The 22,496-nt window shown below is 37.3% G+C and overlaps 1 protein-coding gene and 1 long non-coding RNA gene across 3 annotated transcripts in view; one reads left to right on the top strand and one right to left on the bottom strand.

Annotated features, from left to right (window-relative positions):
• The first annotated feature begins 1,418 nt into the window (after nt 1-1,418).
• Nucleotides 1,419-10,847, top strand: LOC113903525. Its single transcript, XR_003514166.1, has 3 exons — nt 1,419-2,775; nt 7,032-7,119; nt 10,761-10,847. It is a non-coding gene; the product is annotated as an uncharacterized LOC113903525 (long non-coding RNA).
• Nucleotides 3,096-22,496, bottom strand: part of KIF5B (kinesin family member 5B) — a 47,932-nt gene continuing 28,531 nt past the window's right edge. Inside the window, exons 15-26 of one of the 2 annotated variants that reach the window (XM_027559808.1) lie at nt 22,135-22,278; nt 15,148-15,333; nt 14,370-14,487; nt 13,578-13,639; nt 13,372-13,481; nt 12,238-12,339; nt 11,448-11,508; nt 11,267-11,338; nt 10,799-10,903; nt 9,513-9,729; nt 8,849-8,999; nt 3,096-5,563 (exon numbers count right to left, since the gene is read on the bottom strand). In XM_027559808.1, coding sequence (XP_027415609.1) covers nt 8,869-8,999; nt 9,513-9,729; nt 10,799-10,903; nt 11,267-11,338; nt 11,448-11,508; nt 12,238-12,339; nt 13,372-13,481; nt 13,578-13,639; nt 14,370-14,487; nt 15,148-15,333; nt 22,135-22,278 — 1,308 coding nt within the window. In that variant the 3' untranslated portion in view covers nt 3,096-5,563; nt 8,849-8,868. Of the gene's footprint in view, nt 5,564-8,848; nt 9,000-9,512; nt 9,730-10,798; nt 10,904-11,266; nt 11,339-11,447; nt 11,509-12,237; nt 12,340-13,371; nt 13,482-13,577; nt 13,640-14,369; nt 14,488-15,147; nt 15,337-22,134; nt 22,279-22,496 lie in introns of both variants that reach the window. The other variant, XM_027559807.1, reaches the window with a different exon arrangement.

A 22,496-nucleotide genomic window follows, 5' to 3' on the forward strand; every position in this document is an offset into this window, starting at 1 on the left:
CTATGTGCCAATCACTTAACCCTAAACTCATCTTCAGCTATAAACTTTTTTTTTCCCTCAAAATCTTCAAACACATCCATCAGTCTGTCTGTCTGTCTTGGAAATGTAACTCTGGCAGTCTTCTGACTGGGTGCTCTCATCTGGACCAGTTGCTCTTGACGCTGTCACCTTGGTAATCCCTTCTTTTGTACGTCCCACATCTTCCTCTTTCCTCACTTGGTTGAGGAATAGCTCCCCAATAAAGGTTTTTTCTGGCTGCACTGGGTCTTCACTGCTGTACTTGGACTCCCTGTAGTTGTGGTCCATGGATTCTATTGAGCGCAGGCTTAGTTGCTCTGTGGTACACGGAATCTTCTTGAATCAGGGATCAAACCTGTCTTCAGCATTGGCAGGCAGATTCCTAACCACTGGGCCACCAGAGAAGCCCGTAGTGTGTTTTTTTTAAAATATCTTCTCCCCCTTTCCTAGTTTCACTTTCCTCCATATTGTTTTCCTTGTTTGATTCTCTCATCCTAAAGACTTTTTTCACATGCCTTGTGATCCTTGGCTGTCTGTACCTATGCAGGGTGGGGACATGATGAAGCTGACCTGAAGCAACTGGTTCATATGTTGACTGTGGCATTTCTGAAACCACGATTCTTTGGGTACTCCCTGTATGGCTGGCAAATTTTTCACAGAATCTCTAATCTGCTAGTAATCTAATCTCAGGTAACCAAGGCGAAAAGGTTGAGGTTCTAAATACTCTTATCACAAACGTTCATATCACTATCAGCCCAGGTCCATGGGGATTAACTATAAACGGGTAGAGAATTTTCAAGAATACTCTAAGGCTAAAGGAGAGTACCTAGGGAAGAAACAGACTTGAATGGAGCCCCCTCCCAGTGTTTGGGGTTCAGATCTCATTGCAAAGGTATGGTTGCTGCCCACAGGATGGTGAAGAGGCTTGCTAGGTTTCCCAGGCTACAGCTGGTCCACAGTCACTAGGCAAGCAGGGTGCAGGCAGGCCAAGTCAAGATGCTGGCTGCGACTGAGCAGAAGGAAACACCTCCGCTGGGATCTAAGTGATCCAAGGCCACCCACCTCCTACCCCTGACCATTGATCAGGTGGACAGGATATGCCTGTGTTTGCTGAAGGGCAAACACACAGGAGACCCAGCCTGCTGACAGAATGGTGGTCACATGACCAGTGCCACAAGCTAAGGGACTGTGCAGCCTGGGTGCCCCCCACACTGAAACCCCCTTCACGTCACTGACAGGATGGTATTAAACAAGAGGCAAACCCGGGACTTCCCTGGTAGTTCAGTGGTTAAGAACCCACCTTCCAATGCAGGCAGGGGACACAAGTTCAATCCCTGGCAGGGGAACTGAGATCCCAAGTGCCTTGGGGCAACTAAACCCATGCAACAATTAGGAGCCTGTGTGCCACAACTAAGACCCGACGCAGCTAAGATTAACAATTATTAAACAACACAAAACAAAACCCGAGGAAACCAAAGCATGCCAGAGCTGAGAAAGGAGAAAAGAAATGCTGAGGGTCCAGCTCACTGCCTGTGTTGGCCATCATATCAGTCTACTGGGGCTGTTGAAACCAAGCACCACAGACAAGATGAGGTAATTAGAGATGGATGGCTTCAGTTTTGGAGGCTACAAGCTGCAATCCAGTGTGGGCAGTGTTGGCTCCTTGTGAGGGCTTTCAGCCTCTCCTTGGCTTGCAGATGGCCATCTTCTCCCCTTTCCTCCCCTCTGTGCATGTCAAACGTCTTCTATAATAAAGGTAGATTTGGAGAGGCAACATACATCACTAACTGGCACACTCGTTTCCAGTATGTCACCCTACCCTCAAGGTGACATACCCTACTATTCCTGGCTCTTCTATCCAGACACCCTCTCCTTTACCCTTTCTAGGTAATAAACAAACAGGATCATGCTAGCATGTTGGAGAGGTAGTTGCCAAGCTGTGCAGCAATGAAGTCAGCACCAGGGGTCAAACTGCTTTCTGGTTTAGACAGACTTTTAATTAGTCCCACTTCAGGCTACTTTTATCCCTACAGGTCACGTTCACGACCACTTGGGGGTCTTTTGGAGGCGGGGAGAATACTAAATTGCTTCTTGGTATTCCCCACTGCTTGGCTTGTCGAGTCAGGTGTCTGGGGTCTGCTGAGGTTGCTTTCCTGCTCCAAATGTTACTGTTTGCTGTCTCCTGCTCTTTGAGGCTTTATAAATCAGTAAATACAAGTAATTTTAACTTGAAGCAAAGTAGCAAAGGTAATACGGAGAATCCCCTCAAACTCTTCCTCTTAATAGTGCTACTCCCATCACCACTGCACTTTGATCACAACTAAGCAATCAGCCAGCACATCACTGCTAACAGACTGTACCAGTTTTTCCACTGATATCTTTTTCTTCAATTTTGGCTGTGCTGGGTCTTCACTGCTGTGCAGACTTTTCTCTAGCTGCGGAGAATGGGGGGTTACTCTCTAGTTTTGGTGCACAGGGTTCTCACTGTGGTGGCTTCTCTTCATGTGGAGCACAGGATCAATAGATGTGGGATCTTCCTGGATCAGGAATTGGACCCCTCCCTTGCACTGGCAGGTGGATTTTTTTTTACCACAGAGCCAAAAGGGAAGCCCCAACTGATATCTTTTTACTGTTCCAGGGCTCAACTGAGGACACCACACCGCATCACTGCATCTAGTTGTCAAGTCTGCAGAGTCCCCTCAGATATGTCTCTCCTGGTTTTCCATGATCTTGACACTGTCGAAGAGTCCTGGCCAGGTATTTGCTAGAATGTCCCTCTATTTGGATTGTGTGGTATTTTTCTCATGATCAGACAGGGGTTATGGTTTTGGGGGAAGAACAACAGAGTGACATGTCCTTATCACAGTACAGCAAAATAACTGAGATTGAGGATTCATCTCTAGCTCTTAATTCTTTAGCCTATTTAATACCTCATATCCAAAGCACATGCAATTCATTAGGAAACAAAATTATACTGAATACAATGACACACTAGTGACTATTCTGTCAAGAAAAAAGGCCACTTGGTCATGTAAAATCAACCTGATATAAAACTGAAACACATTTTAAGACAGTCATTGCATTTCAAAAAATTTTTTCTTTATTTAAACATAAAAGACATTTACAGCATGCAGGTTAACTTAAAATTATATGGCGTCTTCCCAAACCAATTATCTCTGCATGTATCTTCAAGCACTGAAAAGAAACCAACGTATTCCACAGGCAGACTCAGACTCCTCTATCATCTCCTGCCAAATTGAGAGTTACGCACAGTAGTTTTCTTAAATTAGGCAAATAATTTAACTGATCACCATGAATAAATATTACTTTCATTTCACTGAGTTTCTTTTCTGAACCATTTATCAATGCCATTCAGAGGAACATTAATTTATTCAGTCAAAAAAAAAAAGACACTGTAAATTGAAATAAGTATCAATGTTCCAGATGATCAGAAATTTTCACTTATAAGAGTAAATGCTGTGTTTAATGACCTACCATAGCAAAAGCAGTTCAATTAAAACAAATTTATGAAATTCTCTGTACATTTTGTGAAAGTCTGAAATTATAAATAGAAAAAAACCATTGATATTTTAAAAACCCTAACATTGTGTATTCTGAACCACACACTAGTTACAATTCATTGTTTGTTACACAGCACCAATACCTGTGATACATCTTACAAGAAACTCCTATATTCAGACAAAAGAGAGAAAAAAATTTCTGCTTCATTTAAGAATATTGCCCAAAGAAGCAAGCTTTCATTTGCAAACAAAATACAAATGTCTGTGTGAATGCAGCCAAACATTTCTTCATTTAGAAAACTATCGTCACCAACAGGCAGTAGCACTGTTTTTAGTTAACTGCATTGCTTCAATCTTGCCGCTCTGCAAGTTTTCATCTCAATTTTTGGAGTGTTTCTTTTGATCAAGCCTAAAAACAATACAATCATTTTAAAGGTTGCTGCAGATCAGAACAGCGAGGATTTCTGACTGTTAAAAAAATAAATAAATTTATCTTTTAAATCAAAATTATTATAAAAGTGGAAATTACAATAGTTAAGGAAATAGAAAAATAAGCCAATTATGATCTGAGTCTTCTGACTATGGCTCCAAATTTAATACAAATATCTGTATATAAAACTTTTTCAAAAAGTTAATTCTGCCACCCAGATCCTAACACAGAACTTTCCAGCTTTCTCCTCTGAGTAACTTTACATTCCCAGTCTTTGCAAATTTCTGCTAACACAGTTGCAGTTACCCACTCCCAAGTGGTGAAGCAAATATTGAAATCTCTTTCCCTATTATTTTTATAGTTTCTAAAATAAACTGTTGACTTAGTTTAATCATCTGAGGAAGAAGTGGCAAAAACAGATACACATAATTACAAAACTACCAGCTACCGCCAACAAAATAATTTGAGGATTATTAGTGACTTGCAAATAATTTACTACTCCTAGACTAAATAAGAAGTATGTTATAGTGTATGATTTAGTGTAGCAGGTTAAAGACACCTCAGGGATTTTCAGACCAAAATTTACCTATTATTTATAAATTCGCCATTTATTTGTCCTGTCCTTCCACATGTTTTCTCAATTTCCAAATGCTATAAATTTAGATCAACCAATACAGTACTAACAATATGAAATTATGTTTAATCCTATAATATCCATATCTTAGTTCATTTCATTATATAAAGTTGACAGATTATTATCCATCCAATTCTTATATTAACTAAACAGGCTCACAAAGCAAGGTGTTTCCATTCCACCAAGCTATGTGTATACAGCATTGGGAAGAAGAGAAATGAATTTCTTTTCCAAACTGTTTTTCTTAAACAAAAGCAAAAGATTTGCTTTTGATAGTGTGAAAGATTTCTATTCAAGATAATTCAGCAATAGGCATTTCACAAGATAATTAAGTAGCCTTGCCCAGTCTCAAGTGTCTAGTTAGGCAGTTTTCAGTTAAAGGTTTCAGTGCTCAAAGAGTAGTTTTCAGAAGCAAACTTCAAGAGATGATGCATGTAATTTTAACTCTGAAATCATTTCAAAGGATTTTTAAGTACAGTACTGACCTGATATAATTTGTGGGCATGTAGTGTTGTAAGTGGTAAAATTTAAGACATTTAATCTAAAAGTTCCATTTCCCCTAAAATAAGGTATTATTTTATAAGAAAAGAAAAACAAGCAGTAGCAGCTAGGTAACTTAAACTGAGATTAAAAAATAAACACGAACAAGTACAAAAAGCACAGTCCTATATGATACAGTTAGCTTGGCACAGTGAAGACTAAATTTAAGACATGAAAGACAAACTGTGTAATAAATAGGGCCACAGTTATAAACTGTCGTTTTTCCCTCCTAAGACGCCAAAATTGCACTCTAGTTGTGTTGGGAAGCAGCAGAGTTTACAAGAAGAGTGGATAGGAAACAGCTGTACAGGCCAGGTACAATTTATACACTAAAAAAACGTTATAATTCTAGAGTTCCCAAGGGATACAGGCTACAGTCATTGAATTACGTCCTCTTCATACTTCAATTACTTTTAACACCTGAAGATGGAAAAAAACAGAGAAAATATTATTTATACAAAACCTGTGTTTGAAAAGAATGAAATGAAATATACCAATTAGTTTAAAAACAGTTAGCCAACAGCTTTGACCACTTCTCCCAAAACTCATCGCAACAATGAATGATTTGATTTCTCTTCCTTTTGTCTCCTAAGCAGAGCTGTCTAGGGACAGTACAATATTGAAAGGAAGTCAACCCTGCATTTGCTTTTACTTACCTCAAGACCTATGAGTAAGCTGATATACAACTTACAGAGTTTTGTTTTGTTTTTTTTTAAGAAAAAGATGGTCAATAAAATGCCAGCCAGTAGACAGTGTCAGTGACATTAAGTCAAGGACCACTAATTAACTAGCAATGTTACATACATGGTAGCTGTGAAAAACAAAAAGGGGTGGGGTGTACCAATAAGCATGAAGTACATGTGCTACGGAAAGGAACAAAGAAATAAACAATCCCAGAGACTTCCCCTGTGGTCCAGTGTTAGGACTGGGCACTTTCACTGCTATGGCCCAGAGTTCAATTCCTGGTCAGGGAACTAAAAATCCCCAAAGCCGTGAGGTCTGGCCCAAAGTAAAATAAAATAAAAGTAAACAATCCCAGTAGGAGTTACCTGGAGGCATCCTTATAATCCACTGCCTATTTACCTCTGTGTTTATTAGAAAACCTCAACGTGTCCAAAGCATCATGCAGCTAGAAGAACCAACCAGCCACATAAAACTGGGTACTACGAGTATCACTATCATTCATACATTGCCATCTCTCCCCAGAATAAATGCAGTGTTTTGAAATGCTTTTCTTAATAATTAAAAAATCTCTACAAAGTAGTTATCATATACTCCTCAATCTGGGCTTAAGATTGATCACTGCAAGACTTTAAAAAATAATAACCATTATACTTTGGACCAGCAATGAAACAAACCTGTACGTAATCATACTTTTATAGTAACTTCAAGTCTTGAAAACCTGTGTTACCTAGGTTAGCCAACTCCCTCAAGTGCTTTCATTACACTGGATCAGCCATCTGCTGCTAAAACCTACTTTACTTAACAAAGGTCATGGACTATGCTCTCTGCAAATGAGACAGGAGTTCAAAGTTCACACGTGAATTTTAATGTGAGAACAATATCCAAAACAGATAAACTTTTACCTGATTTCTATTTACCCTTTGAAAATTCTTTTGCCCACCTTCTATTTCAGAAAAGGCAGCTTGCACCTCCTCAGCATCTGCTCTGTACTAGGTAGTGATGCCTTAACTTGTATAATTCTCAAGAATGACTTTCATTTTATTAATAAAGAGGCTCAACAAGTCATTAATCCAAAGGGGAAAAAACAGGGGCAGGAAAACCACTGTAATGTCTGCTGATGTGACACAATATTAAACACATAACACCTACAATGTAATCCTGTAAAAATGTGCACAAGAATTCAATAAATGCTTTTAATAAACAGGGAACAGAGGAACACAGCAGCTGCATCCAGAAACAACCAAACACACCAGAGGTGGCCTACGCTCCAGAAGATTGGCCTTTTCTATTTAGTAAGTCAATGTCATAAAAAAAAAAAAAAAGAGGGTGGGATGTTATTCTAGATTCGAGACTTAAGGCAAATAACCTAATGTAAACATCGGTTCTGGATTATTCCCTGGTTTAGACAAACCAGCTGTAAAAGACTTAAAAATCAGTAAGTAATCAGAAAATTCCAAATATGGATTGATATAATATTAAAAATATTTTGTCAATTGTGATAATGTTGAGGTATATAGAAAAATGTTCTATTTCAGAGATACATTAAATGGGTCATAAACTTCATAATTTACTTTTATGCCTAAGAATTTTTAAAAAGGAGTGAAAACAAAAAAGAAATCAACTGTTAAAAAAGTAACTTGTTAAAGTTCATAAAAGTAAAAAAATCAGAATTCAAACTTAGGTGGACTCCAATATCCATTAACTCTTTCACTGTGTCACTCTCTTTTGAAACCTCTAGTATGTGGACAAAAAATTGTATTAAATTTATGGAAATGTGAATTCTCCAGAATGCTGCTTAATATTCTACTCAAATTGCAAGCCAATGTTATGCAAAAATGACAACATAAAAACCAGGAAGATTAAAATAAAACAACTTTAGTGTTTGTCAGAAACAAACCAGTTAACTATCTCATAATTATACTGTATTTTTTAGTTTCCTTAGTTTCCAAACCACCTACACACTTGGGACTTGCTAAGAATTAAATCTGATAAAATAATAGGCAGCTATAATTAGCCATGTTGTATTAAGAAAATGTTCACAATATACTGGCAAGTTAAAAAAGCAGGCTATCAGATAGCATATTCAGAACAGCATAGTATACTGGTAGTGTGTTAAAGTTACGTACATTTTAACCTTCCTAATTTAAAAGTTATAATATTTAAAGAAAGTTCCAGAAGGATATATATATTGGGTGCTATTTCCAGATGATATTTATTTTCTTGCTTTGTGATAACTGTCTATCCTTTGACAGGGTGCAGCTATTACTTTTATTTACAAAGAAACAAGAACTCATAAATCAGTCAGAAAAACCACTCACAATAGTAAAATGGCACAGGACACAGAAAAAAAAAAAGTATATAAATGGGCCAATAAATATATGAAAAATTCTAATTCATTCCTAAATCAATGAGATGCTTATTCCAGCCTATTAAACTGGACATTTAAAAACTATTAATACTGGCAAAGATGCAGCAAAATAGACAGTGTCCTTGGCGAGGATACAATTTAGCCCAGTCATTGGGAATAGCAGTGTGTTAGTTAGTATGTGTCAAGATTCTTACAAATGTTCACTTTCTTGTGATTCCACTTACGGGAATCTTCTGGAAATAATCTGAAAGTAAGGAGGTATAAAAAGATGTTTCATTACTTCAAATTTCATACATGAAAATTTCAACACTGGAAAATTTCAAGTATGAAAAAATTAACATAATTAAATATCCAGTAAAATAGCCACAAAACCATGGTATTTACACTAGATAACACAACAATTAAGTAAGAGCTTTAAAAAAATGACCCAGTATTAGGTTAACAACATTAAGAACACAAATTTGAATATGCAGATACTATGATCTGAATTATGAAAAAACTCTAAAGGAAACCATGGTAAGTTACTTTCAGAATCCCATATATAAAAAGAAAACATGCTACTAATGTTAGAATCCAAAAAAGTATTTAACCACCAGTTGCTGAACACCTCCCAAGGACAGCTGTGATTCAAAAGCCAGAGAGAGCTTACAAACCCGCGGGTGTCGTGGGGAGCTTACACCTGCTTGCCTCCTCCACCTCGCACAGCCACCGGCTGGCTGTTCTGAACAAATGCACCTCCTCCACGAATCGCACTTGGATGAGTTGGAGAAGCTGCTGGATGTTGCCCGGGACGAATAGGTTTAGCTAGTATGAAAAACAAATGCTTACTTTAGTCTCTTCTCTTTATTTACAACACATTCCCAAAGGTTTTTTCTTTGGCTTTTTGTTTCTCAGCAAACCCTTCTATCTCTCTTTTTCTTTTCAGTTACATCCTTTTGTCAAGGACCTATACAATCCTTAAAAATCTTGTTGAAAGGTTAAATTTAATAACTTTTTAAAAACCTTATTCCTGTATCACTGCTTTACAAGTAAAGCACAAGATACTGGATGACATTTTCTTTCAAGTCTCTTCTTGCTTTAATAACAGTGCTCTTCTTAGTTTCTCTAAACCTGACCAGTCTTGCTCATCTAGTTCTGACTTAGCTCCTTCCCCTGCTAAGGTGGCTATGCCTCAACGCTCGTCACTCCCAACAGTGCCACCCTCTGGTAAACTAGAAAATGTAACAAATACCATATGACAAATCAGACTACATTCTCCAGTAAATAAAAATATTTAAACCAAAGCAAAGCTTCATGGTTTTATTGTGTCCTACTAACCAATCTGTGCAGAATGTCCTCTTCTGGCCATATTCTTTGATCTGACTGCTTCCTTTATACGATCTACTTCCTGCTGATAGCGTTTGCGATCTCGAGATGCATTTTCTTTGGCTTCTTTCAGCGCAGACTCCAAAGCTTTCACCCTCTCAGCTGTAGCTCTGAGTCGCTTTTCCAGCTTAGGGAGCTCACAGCGAAGATCTGCATTATCACGCACCAGCTAAAGGTAGACACAGAAAACAAGGATTCTGGCTTTACTGATTATTTGAAAAAAATATAAACATTTTGTAACTTTCTTGGAAAAAAAAAAAACACTACATTTTATGTTAAGGTTTTCCCACAGCTAGTTTAATTTAGGCAGCAACATGCAGATAATACATGTATCTATAAATATACTCACATGTCTCCCCCCAAATATAATTTCATTCAATATTGAGGGGCTGGTGAGACTGTTCTTTCCCCCATGACAATACGTTATAACATAGCATTAGGTCTCTTCATCAAGAGACTCATCTGGTGGACATGAAAATCCTTTTAGATACAGTGAGATCCACAAGTAAACGTAAACTTAACAAGTCCTTAATAAGTGCTGAAAGAAAGGCTAAAATTTCCTGAATCTCACTCTAGTGCAAACACCAGGTTTACAGTAACAAAGACATACAAGTATGCCAAGGAGCTTAAAAACTAAGTAACTGAATCATGTTATCAAGCCTTAATAAAAGAAAAAAGTAAACAAAACAAACAAACCCCACAGTAAGTATTCCTCTTTTTTTTGGCCACACTGCATAGCTTGCGGGATCTTAGGTTCCCTGACCAGGTATAGAATCTGGACTCCCATAATGGAAACGTAGAGTCCTAACCACTGGAGTGCCAGGGAAGTCCCTACTTTACAAAAAAAAAAAAAAAGAACTACCTTGTTATTTTATATATTTCACACTCTGAGGTATTAAATGTATGAAGACCCCCCTCCCCCCAAAAAACAACAACAACGGTATTTTAACTTAAAGACTTGTCTCCCAGAGATTTAAAAATGACCATGAATAAATTAAGGACACTGACAGACCTGAAGCCCTACAAAGAAAATAACAACCCATCTTTTCACTGGCTTCTTGATAAAAGGCCATTAAAAATAGTAACTAATGTAAAAATTGCTAGTGGTTTATTTATATAATTGCATGACACAGTAACAGAATGGCTCAAGGTATGAAAATCCTTAGGACTCTTAAGATTCAAATGCTTGTTACTTCTCAGTTTTTATTGCAGTGACATTGGAATAGACTCTTTATTACCTGTTTGTGGACTTTGGTGAGTTGTTCCAGATTATTTTCAAGAAAGGAGATTTTCTGCTTCTGAGCAGCACTGCCTCCAGTGTCATCTGAATCAATCTCAGCACTCTAGAAAAAGATCAATCAATGCTATGAAAAAGTATTACTGGATCAAATAAAAGGTCTAAGTTTACTACCAAAGCTGTTACGACAATGTAAAGTTATTTCACTTGTGAATACAATCAGACACAGAAAGCACTACTGTAAGGAGAAAGGAGAAGGGAGGGGGTGGCAGAGGACGTGATGGTTAGATAGCATCACTGGCTCAACGGACATGACTGTGAGCAAACTCCGGGAGACAGAGGAGGTCAGAGGAGCTTTAAGGTGTGCTGCAGTCCATGGTGTTGCAAAGAGTCAGACATGACTTAGCGATGAACAATAAAAACAACAAGCACTACTACATAAATATCCACCCTGGTATTATGTTATTACCTTTTTAACCCTGGTGGCCAGGTCCTGAACAAAGAGCTTCCGCAGGTTGTGTAAAGTCTGAAGTTCCTTTGCCTTGAATTAAGAAAGCAGTATTTTTAGAAGCTGGTCTTCAAATTTACTAAAACCAGGGGACGAATCCATTAATATTCCCCAATCCTATTTATTTCCAAGTTTTTCTTACCACTGTCTCTTCCAAACCTTTCAAGTCTTGTCTTGCTTGTTCTCGTCTATCTTGCATAACCCTGAACAGTAGGAGAATATACAAATACAGTAAATATGCGCTTTTGAGTCCATAAATTCTAGTTTTATTTAGCACAAGTATTCAATCAAATATTTTTATCTGACAGGATCAATGCTTAAATTCATATACGAAAAAGATCTTATTTTGAAAAAATTTACCAATGTTTAGCCTTTCAAAGAAATTTCCATATGCCTTATAATCTTCTAAAATCTATAGGTTATCAGGAAAGAACTGTCATAGCAATGGGAGAGATGAAAGAATAAGCGGCATAAGGAATAAGGAGTGGTTCTTTCTAAATTTTAGAGTATGTATTATCATATAGCATATCAGAAACAACTCTGACTTAAGAAAAATTACAGGTTATAAATTACTGAAGACAAAAAAGAACGTGTTTTTATGCAAGATCAAATCTGACAAAAACAGATTTTGTGGCAGATCCTGAAATCTAAACTTCTAAATGTCACGCTTTAGGTTTATTTTTATGATGGATCTTGAAGTAATTAATCTGAATCTTAATTATCAGCGAAATATAAGACCTTGCTTTCACTAAAGTACTAGAATGTATTGCATGTTTTTAGGTATAAATCAAACCAACTCAGAGAGTTTAAGAAAAACACCCCTTCGCCTACACAAAGTGAAACATTTATCCACTGAATATAACTGAGAGCAATGCCTGCAATTCTCTAACTTAGTTTTTTATTTTTAAACTTGAATCAAAACATCTACTCACGTAAGTTCATGTAGTTTTCTGCTCTTTTCCTGATCTGTAGCTTTCAACTTTTCATGTTCTACTCTCAGGCGTTCTTGCTCTAACATCATTTTCTGGTTTTGGCTGACAAAATAAAAAACACCTCACAAGATCAAAATCATTTTCTGAATGCTGTAATTAAAAATTTTCAAAGTCTTAAATTCTGTAGTCTCACCATTCACATACACCAGGCCTCCTCTTTAGGCTGCCGTCCACAGAGGCAGAAAGAGGATCTGGCCACATTCAGCCATATGGTATTTTTCAGTTTGGTTTAAAACTGTATCTTGATTTCGTATGTTTCATTCTCCTGAATTCTTTCCCTAAATCCATTAACAAAAAGTTCCATGTCCCAAGCTTTGTCATCATTTTTTCTTACTCTCCTCTGCCTCCTACTCAAATCATGATTTGGTCAAAGACCTCAAATTTCTATCAATTCTATGCTATATGTGTATGGCTGTGGAAGTAAGAAAAATATGTTCTAGAAAAACTAAGACAACCACTTCTATTAAAAGAAACATTTTTAAAACACACAGTTTTCATAGTTTTTCTCAGGAATTCCCTGGTGGTCCAGTGGTTAAGAATCCACCTTGCAATGCAGGAACTTGGGTTCAATCCTTGGTTGGGGAACTAAGATCCCATATGCTATGGGGCAACTGAGCTCTCATGCCTCAACTAGAGACCCTGAGTGCTACAAACGACAGAGCCCAGACTCCCTAGAGCCATGCACCACAATTAGAGAGGCCTGCATGCCCCAAACAAGAGCCAATGCAGGCTAAAATAAATAATTATTTTTTTAAAACATTAAGGAAAGGATCTGGAGAAGACAGTGATGTGTATCTGAAATAACGGTTAAAGTTGAGCAATATTTTTTTTACTGAATATCTACATCAAAAGACCTAAGAAAAATTTTCAAAAACTTCCACTGGAACTAGAAGTTCTCACAAATGAAGATTCTTTATTTTCACGTCAAAAATTGTTTCAAAGAAAAATGCAGGTTAGAAACATTAGAAATAAGGATATATTACCCACCAGTGACCTTTTATGTCCTCCTGTCTAAACAGGCAAGTCTTTCCAAGTTAGTTTCTACTACCTCAGAAGAAAGGAAAACACACTTACTCTTGAAGATCAGTAATAAGTTTTTCTTTTGCCTCGACTTCATCTCTCAAACTACTAATTTGTTTTTGATGAGTTTCTCTATGGCTTTGGATCTGCTGTTCAACAGCTTGCTAAAATAATTGGGGGAAGAGGATTTTAAGTCAGATTAATCATGATTAATAATGATGAATTAAAGCCATTAGAGTCCAATGTTACATCAAACTTACCTTAACTTCATTTGCCGTCTGAACCTTATTCAAGTGCTCCTTTTCCATTTCATGCACTTTCTCTGTTTGGGTGGGAAGAGAAAACAGAAGAGAGTTCTTGATACAAACCAAGGGGCAAATGGGTTTTATGAGGCTAGGTTCCTTAATGGGCTTTCTCTAGTGGCTCAGTGGTAAAGAATCCTCCTGTCAACACAGGAGACGTGGGTTCGATCCCTGGGTGGGCAAGACCCCTTGGAGAAGGAAATGGCAACCCACTCCAGTATTCTTGCCTGGAAAACCCCATGGACAGAGGAGCCTGGCAAGCTATAGTCACAGAAGAGTCAGACATGATTGACTGACTAAACAACTTTCCTTAACAGTACTTGACTTTAAATTACCCAAATGCTACATAGTAAATTTTACTCAGTACATACTGATTAGTGACCATAGTTATATTCTTTGTATTGATATTATGGTTTCCTTTATTTTTTTGGCCAAATTCTGGAATAGATGGGCTAGTGTATGTAGGGAAACAAGACAGCTTTCTAAGTCCCCTGTGTCAGGACAGGTGCACATGGCACATGCACACGTGCGTGCGCACACACACACACAACTTAGAAATTCCTAGATTGGTCACTTCCATATTCAAAAACAATTTCAAAGCCACACTAAAATGTAATATTTACTATTCCAATTGGTCTGTATTCCTACTAGTGTATTCTCCATCAGTGTCAATATGTTTACTACAATCATACTGGAGTCAGTAACAGTTTATAACATAGGTATCACTCACGAATAACTGGAAGAGAGTACCTTGTGCTCGAAGCTGGACTAGCTCTTCAGTGAGGGAATCAACAGACTCCTCCAGCTGTCTTTTCTTTTGCTCCACATTTTGAAGATACTCAGTCAATGATTTGATTTTGGCTTCATGCTTTTGAGGAAAATAAACTGTTATGAAGTGGAGCCAATGAATGGAGGCAAACCTCTCATACACACTCAGTTGTTCAGAATATTTGAGAGTAAGCAAGATTTATCACTATATTAAACATAAAATAAACTTACAGAACAAGATACTTAAGACCAAAATGTTCAGGGGCAAGTTTTTATAAAGATGAAGAATTTAATCAATGAAATGGTCATCTGTGCAATTTCTAACACTTACAAAACAAGGCACTTTAAAGGCTGATTTATGAAGTAATATTCTTACTGTTATCTCCAACTAACATTAACCTCTGCCTTTCTCCTCCAATTCCTATCCTGCTGAATGGTCTCATCCATTTAGTTGCCAAAGCCATATAACTGGCCCTGCAGTTTTGCTTATGCTAGAATTATTCCAGATTCAATAGTCATCAGTCACAGCTTTCTAGTAAATTCCTTTACTTAACATATACATGTCACCAAATATAACCCAGTTAAATCATTCATGTTATCACACTGCAGCTAGAGTAGGAAAAAGTAGCTGAATTAACTGCTTAATGTTGTTACTCAAAATAACCTACAAAAGGTCATTTTTCTTACAACTTTAACAATAAATAAAATTTATTATGTGGCTGTTCAAAAAAATGAGGAAGGTCTGTTCTGTAACACATACTTGAGAGATACGAAGCTGGCATGCTGCTAACTCCTTTTCATTTTCTTCCATTTTCTTGTTGCTCTCAGTTTGTGTGCTTTCTAACTGTTTGCAGCGTTTTACCATGGTTTTTACTTCTGACTTCATTTTGCTAATGTAGAGCCTTGCAACAGTGAATTCTTCATCTATCATGCCAGTTCCCTCAGGCTGCTGTGAGAAAAGGACAAACAGAAATGAAAGATAAAAAAAGGTTTTTTGTGTGTGTGTTTACCCAATTAGGTTCTAAAATCTTAAACAAAATTAAATACTTTTAATATTATTCAACATTTGTAGGAAGTTTGGAACTTTTATTAAATATTGTTTTTACTAAAGGGTAAGTAAAGGAGAGCTTCATTTTTGCCTTCCTTACCTTCTAAACTTAATGTTAACACATGCCTATAGGGAAAAAAATATAACATATAAACAAACAAAACTAATAAACTCTGCCTCTTTCAATTTGTGGATTTCCTCCTCAAAGGCGCTCAGTAAATTTACTGTTTATGTGTAAGTCCAGTTCAAAACTTAACAAATAATGATGTTTAGGTGGCTGGAAAAGAATGATTTTTAAGTTCACTAAGGAGGAACTGTGGTCAGTGCACATTCCTTAGTAACTTTAATGAGTTTCATTACAAAATTCCAGTACAATATTCAGTGTCAAAAAATAAGGAGCTCAGGTAAATTCCCCAGTGGTTGAGTGGTTAGGACTTACTTTCACTGCTGGAGCCCGGGTTCAATCCCTGGTTGGGGAACTAAGATCCCATAAGCCACACAGTATGACCAAAGAAATTCCCCAAACCCAAAAACATAAAAATAAAACACAAAAAAACAGCTTGACCCTCCCACTAACATCTGGAATAAGACAAGGATGCCTACCCTCACCAATTCTATTCAATGTAGTACTGGAAGTTCTAACCACATCAATCAGACAAGAAAAAGAAATAAAAGATATCCAAACTGAAACAGGTAAAATTATCATATGTAGATAATATACTATATATAGAAAACCCTAAAGAATCCACACAAAACTAGAATTGATAAAATGAATTCAGCAAGGTAGCAGGATACAAATTAACACATAGAAACTGATTGCATTTCTTTACATTAATAATAAAATATCAGAAAGGCAATGTAAAAAACCCCAGTATCCTTTAAAATCATATCAATAAACATATAAAACAGGAATAAACCTGAACCATGTAGGCAAAAGACTTACATGCTGAAAACTACAAAACATTAATAAAGGAAACTGATGTTTATTCAAAGAAATGGAAAGATATTCCATGTTCTTGAACTGGAAGAATTAATATTGTTAAAATGGCCATATTACCCAGAGCAAGCTATAGATTTAATGGGATTACTATCAAATTACCCATGACATTCATCACAGAACTAAATAATCCTAAAATTTATATGAAACCATAAGATCTAGAATTGCCAAAGCAATCCTAAGGAAAAAGCAGGAGGTATAACCCTCCCAGACTTCAGATAATACTACAAAGCTACAGTCAGCAAAAAAGCATGATACTGGCAGAGAACCCAGAAATAAATCCACACCTATGGACAATTAACCTCTGACAAAGATGACAAGAACATACAATGGGAAAAAGTCTTTTAGCAAATGGTGTTGAGAAAGTTGGACAGCCAGATGAATCAATGAAGTTAAGACACTCCTTCACACCATGCACAAAAATAAACTCAAAAGGGCTTAAAGACTTAAACATTAGACATGACACCATAAAACTAGAAGAGATAATAGGCAAAATATTCTCTGACAAATCATAGCAATGTTTTCCTAAGTTCAGTATCCCAAGGCAGCAGAAAGCAAAAGCAAACAAATGGGACCTAATCAAACTTACAAGCTTTTGCAAAGAAAAGGAAACCATAATCAAAACAAAAAGACAACCTACAGAATGGCAGAAAATATTTGCAAATGATGAGACCATCAAGGGCTTAATTTCCAAAATATACAAACAGCTCATACAACTCAACAACAAAACACCTCACCCCCCATAAGAGGCAGAAGACTTAAACAGACATTTCTCCAAAGAGGAAATACAGATGGCCAAAAGGCACATGAAAAGATGCTTAATACTACTAATTATTAGAGAAATGCAAATCAAAAATACAATGAGGTACCACCTAACATTGGTCAGAACGGCCTACATTAAAAAGTCTACAAATAACAAATGCTGGAGGGGGTGTGGAGAAAAGGGAACCCTCCTACGCTGCTGGTGAGAATGTAAACTGCTGCAGCCACTATGGAGAACACTATGGAGGTTTCTCAAAATAAACTAAAAATAGAATTACCATATGATCCAGCAGTCAGTCCCACTTATGGGCATCACCTAGTATTTGCCAAGGGGCAGTGGGGAGTAGGTGAGGGGGTGGGGCGGGTAGGGGGAGGAGGGAGGAAGGAGAGAGTGGGAGGTTGGGATTAGCAGATGCAAGCTAGTATATATAGACTGGATAAACAACAAGGTCCTACTGTACAGCACAGGGATATATCTTAAATATTCTGTGCTAAATCATAATGGAAAAGGTGTATGAAAAAGAATGTGTATCTATGTATAAATCAATCACCCTGGTTTACAGGAGAAATTAACACAATATTGTAAATCAACTATACTTCAAATTAAAAATAAGGAGCTTGAGAAGAAAGAAGTAAACTTGTCTTTGTGTGCAGATGACATGACTGTTTAAAGCCATTATAGCAACATTACAGGATACAAGATCAACTTACACAAAAGTCAATCACTTTCCAATATATTAGCAAAACAAGGAAACAAGGGAACAAGGGAATCTGAAACTAAAAACCTCTCTTTCTGATGTCATTCATATTATCACTTAAAAGGAACAGCCAACATAATACTGAGGAACAACAAAGTTGAAGGACTAACACTACCCAACTTCAAGACTTACTAAACCTCCAGTTATTAAGATGACATGGTACTGACAAAAGAACAAATAGGTTATTAGAAAACAATCGAAAGCATAGGAATAGCATACACAAATAGAGTCAAATAATCTCTGATGGAGGACAAACGGAATTCAATGGAAAATGGACAGTCTTTCTATTAAACTGCTGGAAAAACTAGTCATCCACATGTAAATACCTCATAGAAAAAAATGAACTCCCAATGGATCATATACCTAAATGTAAATTCAAAATCAAAAAACTTCTAGAAGATAACAAATGAGAAAATCTAGGTGACTGTGGGTTTGGAGATGAGGTTTTAAAGTGTAACACCAAAACCACAATCCATGAAGAAAAAGAATGGCAAGCTAGACTTCATTAAAAAGATAGCCAGACTGGGAGAAATATCTGCAAAACACAAACCTAATGAAGGACTATTATTCAAAACACACAAACAGAACTCTTAAAATTCAAGGTAAGAAAATAAAGAGTCCAAAACGCAAATTAAACAACAGTGTGCTATGACTGATTCATGTTTATGTATAGCAGACACCAACACAATACTGTAAAACAATTATCCTTCAATTAAAAACAAAAACACCAAAACTGTGTGATAATGTCACATATCTATTAAAAAGGCTCAAACCAAAAAAATGATGACATCAAATACTGGTGAGGATGTGAATTAATAGAACTTTCATTTTATTGCTGGTGGGAGCAAAAAATGCTATAAGCCAATTTCGAACACAGTTTGGGAGTTTCTTACTAAGTTAATATAGTCTTAACCTATGATCTAGCAATCATGCTCTTAGTTATTTTAACCCATCGAATCAAAAACTTATGTACTCAGAAAAACCTGCACATGAATGTCTGTTTACAGCAGCTTTAAACTGGAGGTAACCAAAGTGGCCTTCAACAGGTACCTACCTACATACAAAAGCGCTTCCCTGGTGGCTCAAATGGTAAAGAATCTGCCTGCAATGCAGGACACCAGGTTCAATCCCTGGGTCTGGAAGATCCCCGGGAGAAGGGAATGACAATGCACCCCAGTATTCTTGTCTGGAGAATTCCGTGGACAGAGCCTGGCAGGCTACAGTCCATGGGATCGGAAAGAGTCAGAGATGACTGAGCAACTAACACTTTCACTTTCTTTTACATACAAAAATGAAATGAGCTATCAAGCTAAAAGATGACATGGAAAAACCTTAAATGTGGGTCACAATAAACTGTGGAAAATTCTGAAAGAGATGGGAATACCAGACCACCTGACCTGCCTCTTGAGAAATCTACATGCAGGTCAGGAAGCAACAGTTAGAACTGGACATGGAACAACAGACTGGTTCCAAATAGGAAAAGGAGTATGTCAAGGCTGTATATGGTCACCCTGCTTATTTAACTTATATGCAGAGTACATCATGAGAAACGCTGGACTGGAAGAAGCACAAGCTGGAATCAAGATTGCCAGGAGAAATATCAATAACCTCAGATATGCAATTGATACCACCCTTATGGCACAAAGTGAAGAGGAACTCAAAAGCCTCTTGATGAAAGTGAAAGAGGAGAGTGAAAAAACTGGCTTAAAGCTCAACATACAGAAAACGAAGATCATGGCATCTGGTCCCATCACTTCATGGGAAATAGATGGGGGAACAGTGGAAACAGTGTCAGACTTTATTTTTTAGGGCTCCAAAATCACTGCAGATGGTGACTGCAGCCATGAAGTTAAAAGACGCTTACTCCTTGGAAGGAAGGAAAGTTATGACCAACCTAGATAGCATATTCAAAAGCAGAGACATTACTTTGCCAACAAAGGTCCATCTAACCAAGGCTATGGTTTTTCCAGTGGTCATGTATAGATGTGAGAGTTGGACTGTGAAGAAAGCTGAGTGCCGAAGAATTGATGTGTTTGAATTGTGGTGTTGGAGAAGACTCTTGCGAGTCCCTTGGACTGCAAGGAGATCCAACCAGTCCATTCTAAAGGAGATCGGTCCTGGGTGTTCTTTGGAAGGAATGATGCTAAAGCTGAAACTCCAGTACTTTGGCCACCTCATGTGAAGAGTTGACTCACTGGAAAACACTGATGCTGGGAGGGATTGGGGGCAGGAGGAGAAGGGGATGACAGAGGATGAGATGGCTGGATGGCATCACCAACTTGATGGACCTGAGTTTAAGTGAACTCCAGGAGTTGGTGATGGACATGGAGACCTGGCGTGCTGCAATTCATGGGGTCGCAAAGAGCTGGACACGACTGAGCGACTGAACTGAAGTAAAAGAAGCCAGTCTGAAACAGCTAATACTGTATGATTCTACTTATATGACATTCTGGAAATGGCACAACTAGAGACAGTTAAAAAGATCAATGTTTGCTAGTGATTCAAGGGAGAGGGATGAGCAGATAAAGCACAAGCAACTTGTTAGGACCATGAAATGATTCTGATACTGCAATGGTGAATCTATATTATGCATTCATCAAAATCCAGAGACTTGTATAACACAAAGAGTGAAACATAATGCAAAACAAGGAGAACTCAAGCAGCACTTACTGATGATGTTTAACAGGAAAAGAATTACATGCAAAACACAAGAAAATTGAGGATCCATTTTTTCTTTTAAAAGAACCTATCTGCAAGTCTGACTTGTTTTCAAAATACTGCAATGGTTTAGTGACAAAAGTGGTTTAGATGTCTGGTTATCACTGGCTCTGCCATAAGACATAAGCCAGTTTTACTCTTTATTTTCTCTACCTTTACCACTTTTTCACTTACTAAATTATTTGAACATGAAATGGATGAAAAAAGTGAAAAGCGTTAGCTGCTCAGTCATGTCCGACTCTTTGTGACGCCATGGACTGTAGCCTGACAGACTCCTCTGTCCATGGCATTCTCTAGGCAAGAATACTGGAGTGGGTTGTCATTTTCTTCTTCAATGAAATGGATGGATTTTTCTAAAAACAAGGCACAAATTTACAAAGAAAAATTTGAACATGTTTGCAGTGTTCAGAATATGAAGGAAATCTACTTTTTTTATACTGGAAGATTCCAACAGAACGTAATCAATCTCACATACTTCACCACAAACAGGACAGGGCAGGATGTTCAGACTGACAGTGAAGAAAGAGCAAGTCACATCATTCAATGTTTAACAACGCATTTCTGTTCTGATCAGGTGAGCCAGCATTAAGAAACGACACAATTATGAGAATGAATCCTAGCCTCCATCAACAAACAATAGTTTGGAATAACAACAGAAGGAAAGTGTGCTCCACAGTGAAAGCTTTTATTTCATTTCCAACTCTTAAACAGGGCTGCTTAGCCGGCTTTCACTACAAACTCAAGTATAAATTTGCTCTCCTTGTCACTATAATTAGACTTTAATTTAAAAAAAAGGAAGTCCATACAAATATCTACTGCAACATACAAACCTTTCATGTTATGTGCATGTTTTTTCAGTTAAGAGTCTAGCTTGTATTTTTGATCTAAGTTTTAAAATCTACCAGGTTGCAATTTTTTTTTAACTACACACTAGTGCTAATATAACTAAGTATCCGCACCCTGAAAAAGATTATTAGAAAAGAAAAAAATGTAACAAAATTTTGATAACTGATTAACTCTGAGGTTCACAGTATTGTCCTGTTTACTACTGTATGTTTAAAAAATTTCCAAATATAAAGAATTAATTAGCAGTGCTCACCTTTTATCTTTTTAAACACTTACAGCAATCAGAAGCTAATTTACTTACAGTTTACTCCTGGAGCTATTGTTTCAATTACACACTTTCTGTGGAGTAATTTATTAACAATAATTTCTAAGTGCAAAATTCTTTACATAGAGAAGAAAACTAAACATGTAGTCCAGATAAATGCTACTGACTGAGCATGTCTCCTTGAGGACCCTTTATCCTCTCCCTCTTCCTCATCTATTTAAAATGAAGCTAATACCCTCTACTACAGATGGGTCTTGGAGGAGGAGATGACAGGCATGAAAAGAGCTTTGTGAAAAATGAAAGCGTGAGCTCTATACAGATAATCATGCTTACTCTCAGGTAGTTACAATTACCTTTACGTCATTGTTTCCCACAGCAATTCCAATTTCTGCCAGGTCTTTTAGTAAAGATGCCATCATCTCTGCCGCTCTTTTTTTCTGGTGGTTGGTCATTTCCTTAAGTTTCTGAAGCTCAGCATCTATACTTGCTAAACTTGCCTAATAGAACAAAACACAAAAGGTACAGTGAAATCTATTAAATGAAAGATCAACTCAAATATTGACAGGTATTTTCATTCAGTCACCTTCCCTGGTGGCTCAGAGGTTAAAGCGTCTGCCTGCAATGCGGGAGACCTGGGTTCGATCCCTGGGTAGGGAAGATCCCCTGGAGAAGGAAATGGCACCCCACTCCAGTATTCTTGCCTGGAGAATCCCAT

Source organism: Bos indicus x Bos taurus, chromosome 13 (genome assembly GCF_003369695.1).
Source record: "Bos indicus x Bos taurus breed Angus x Brahman F1 hybrid chromosome 13, Bos_hybrid_MaternalHap_v2.0, whole genome shotgun sequence".
Lineage (NCBI taxonomy): Eukaryota > Metazoa > Chordata > Mammalia > Artiodactyla > Bovidae > Bos > Bos indicus x Bos taurus.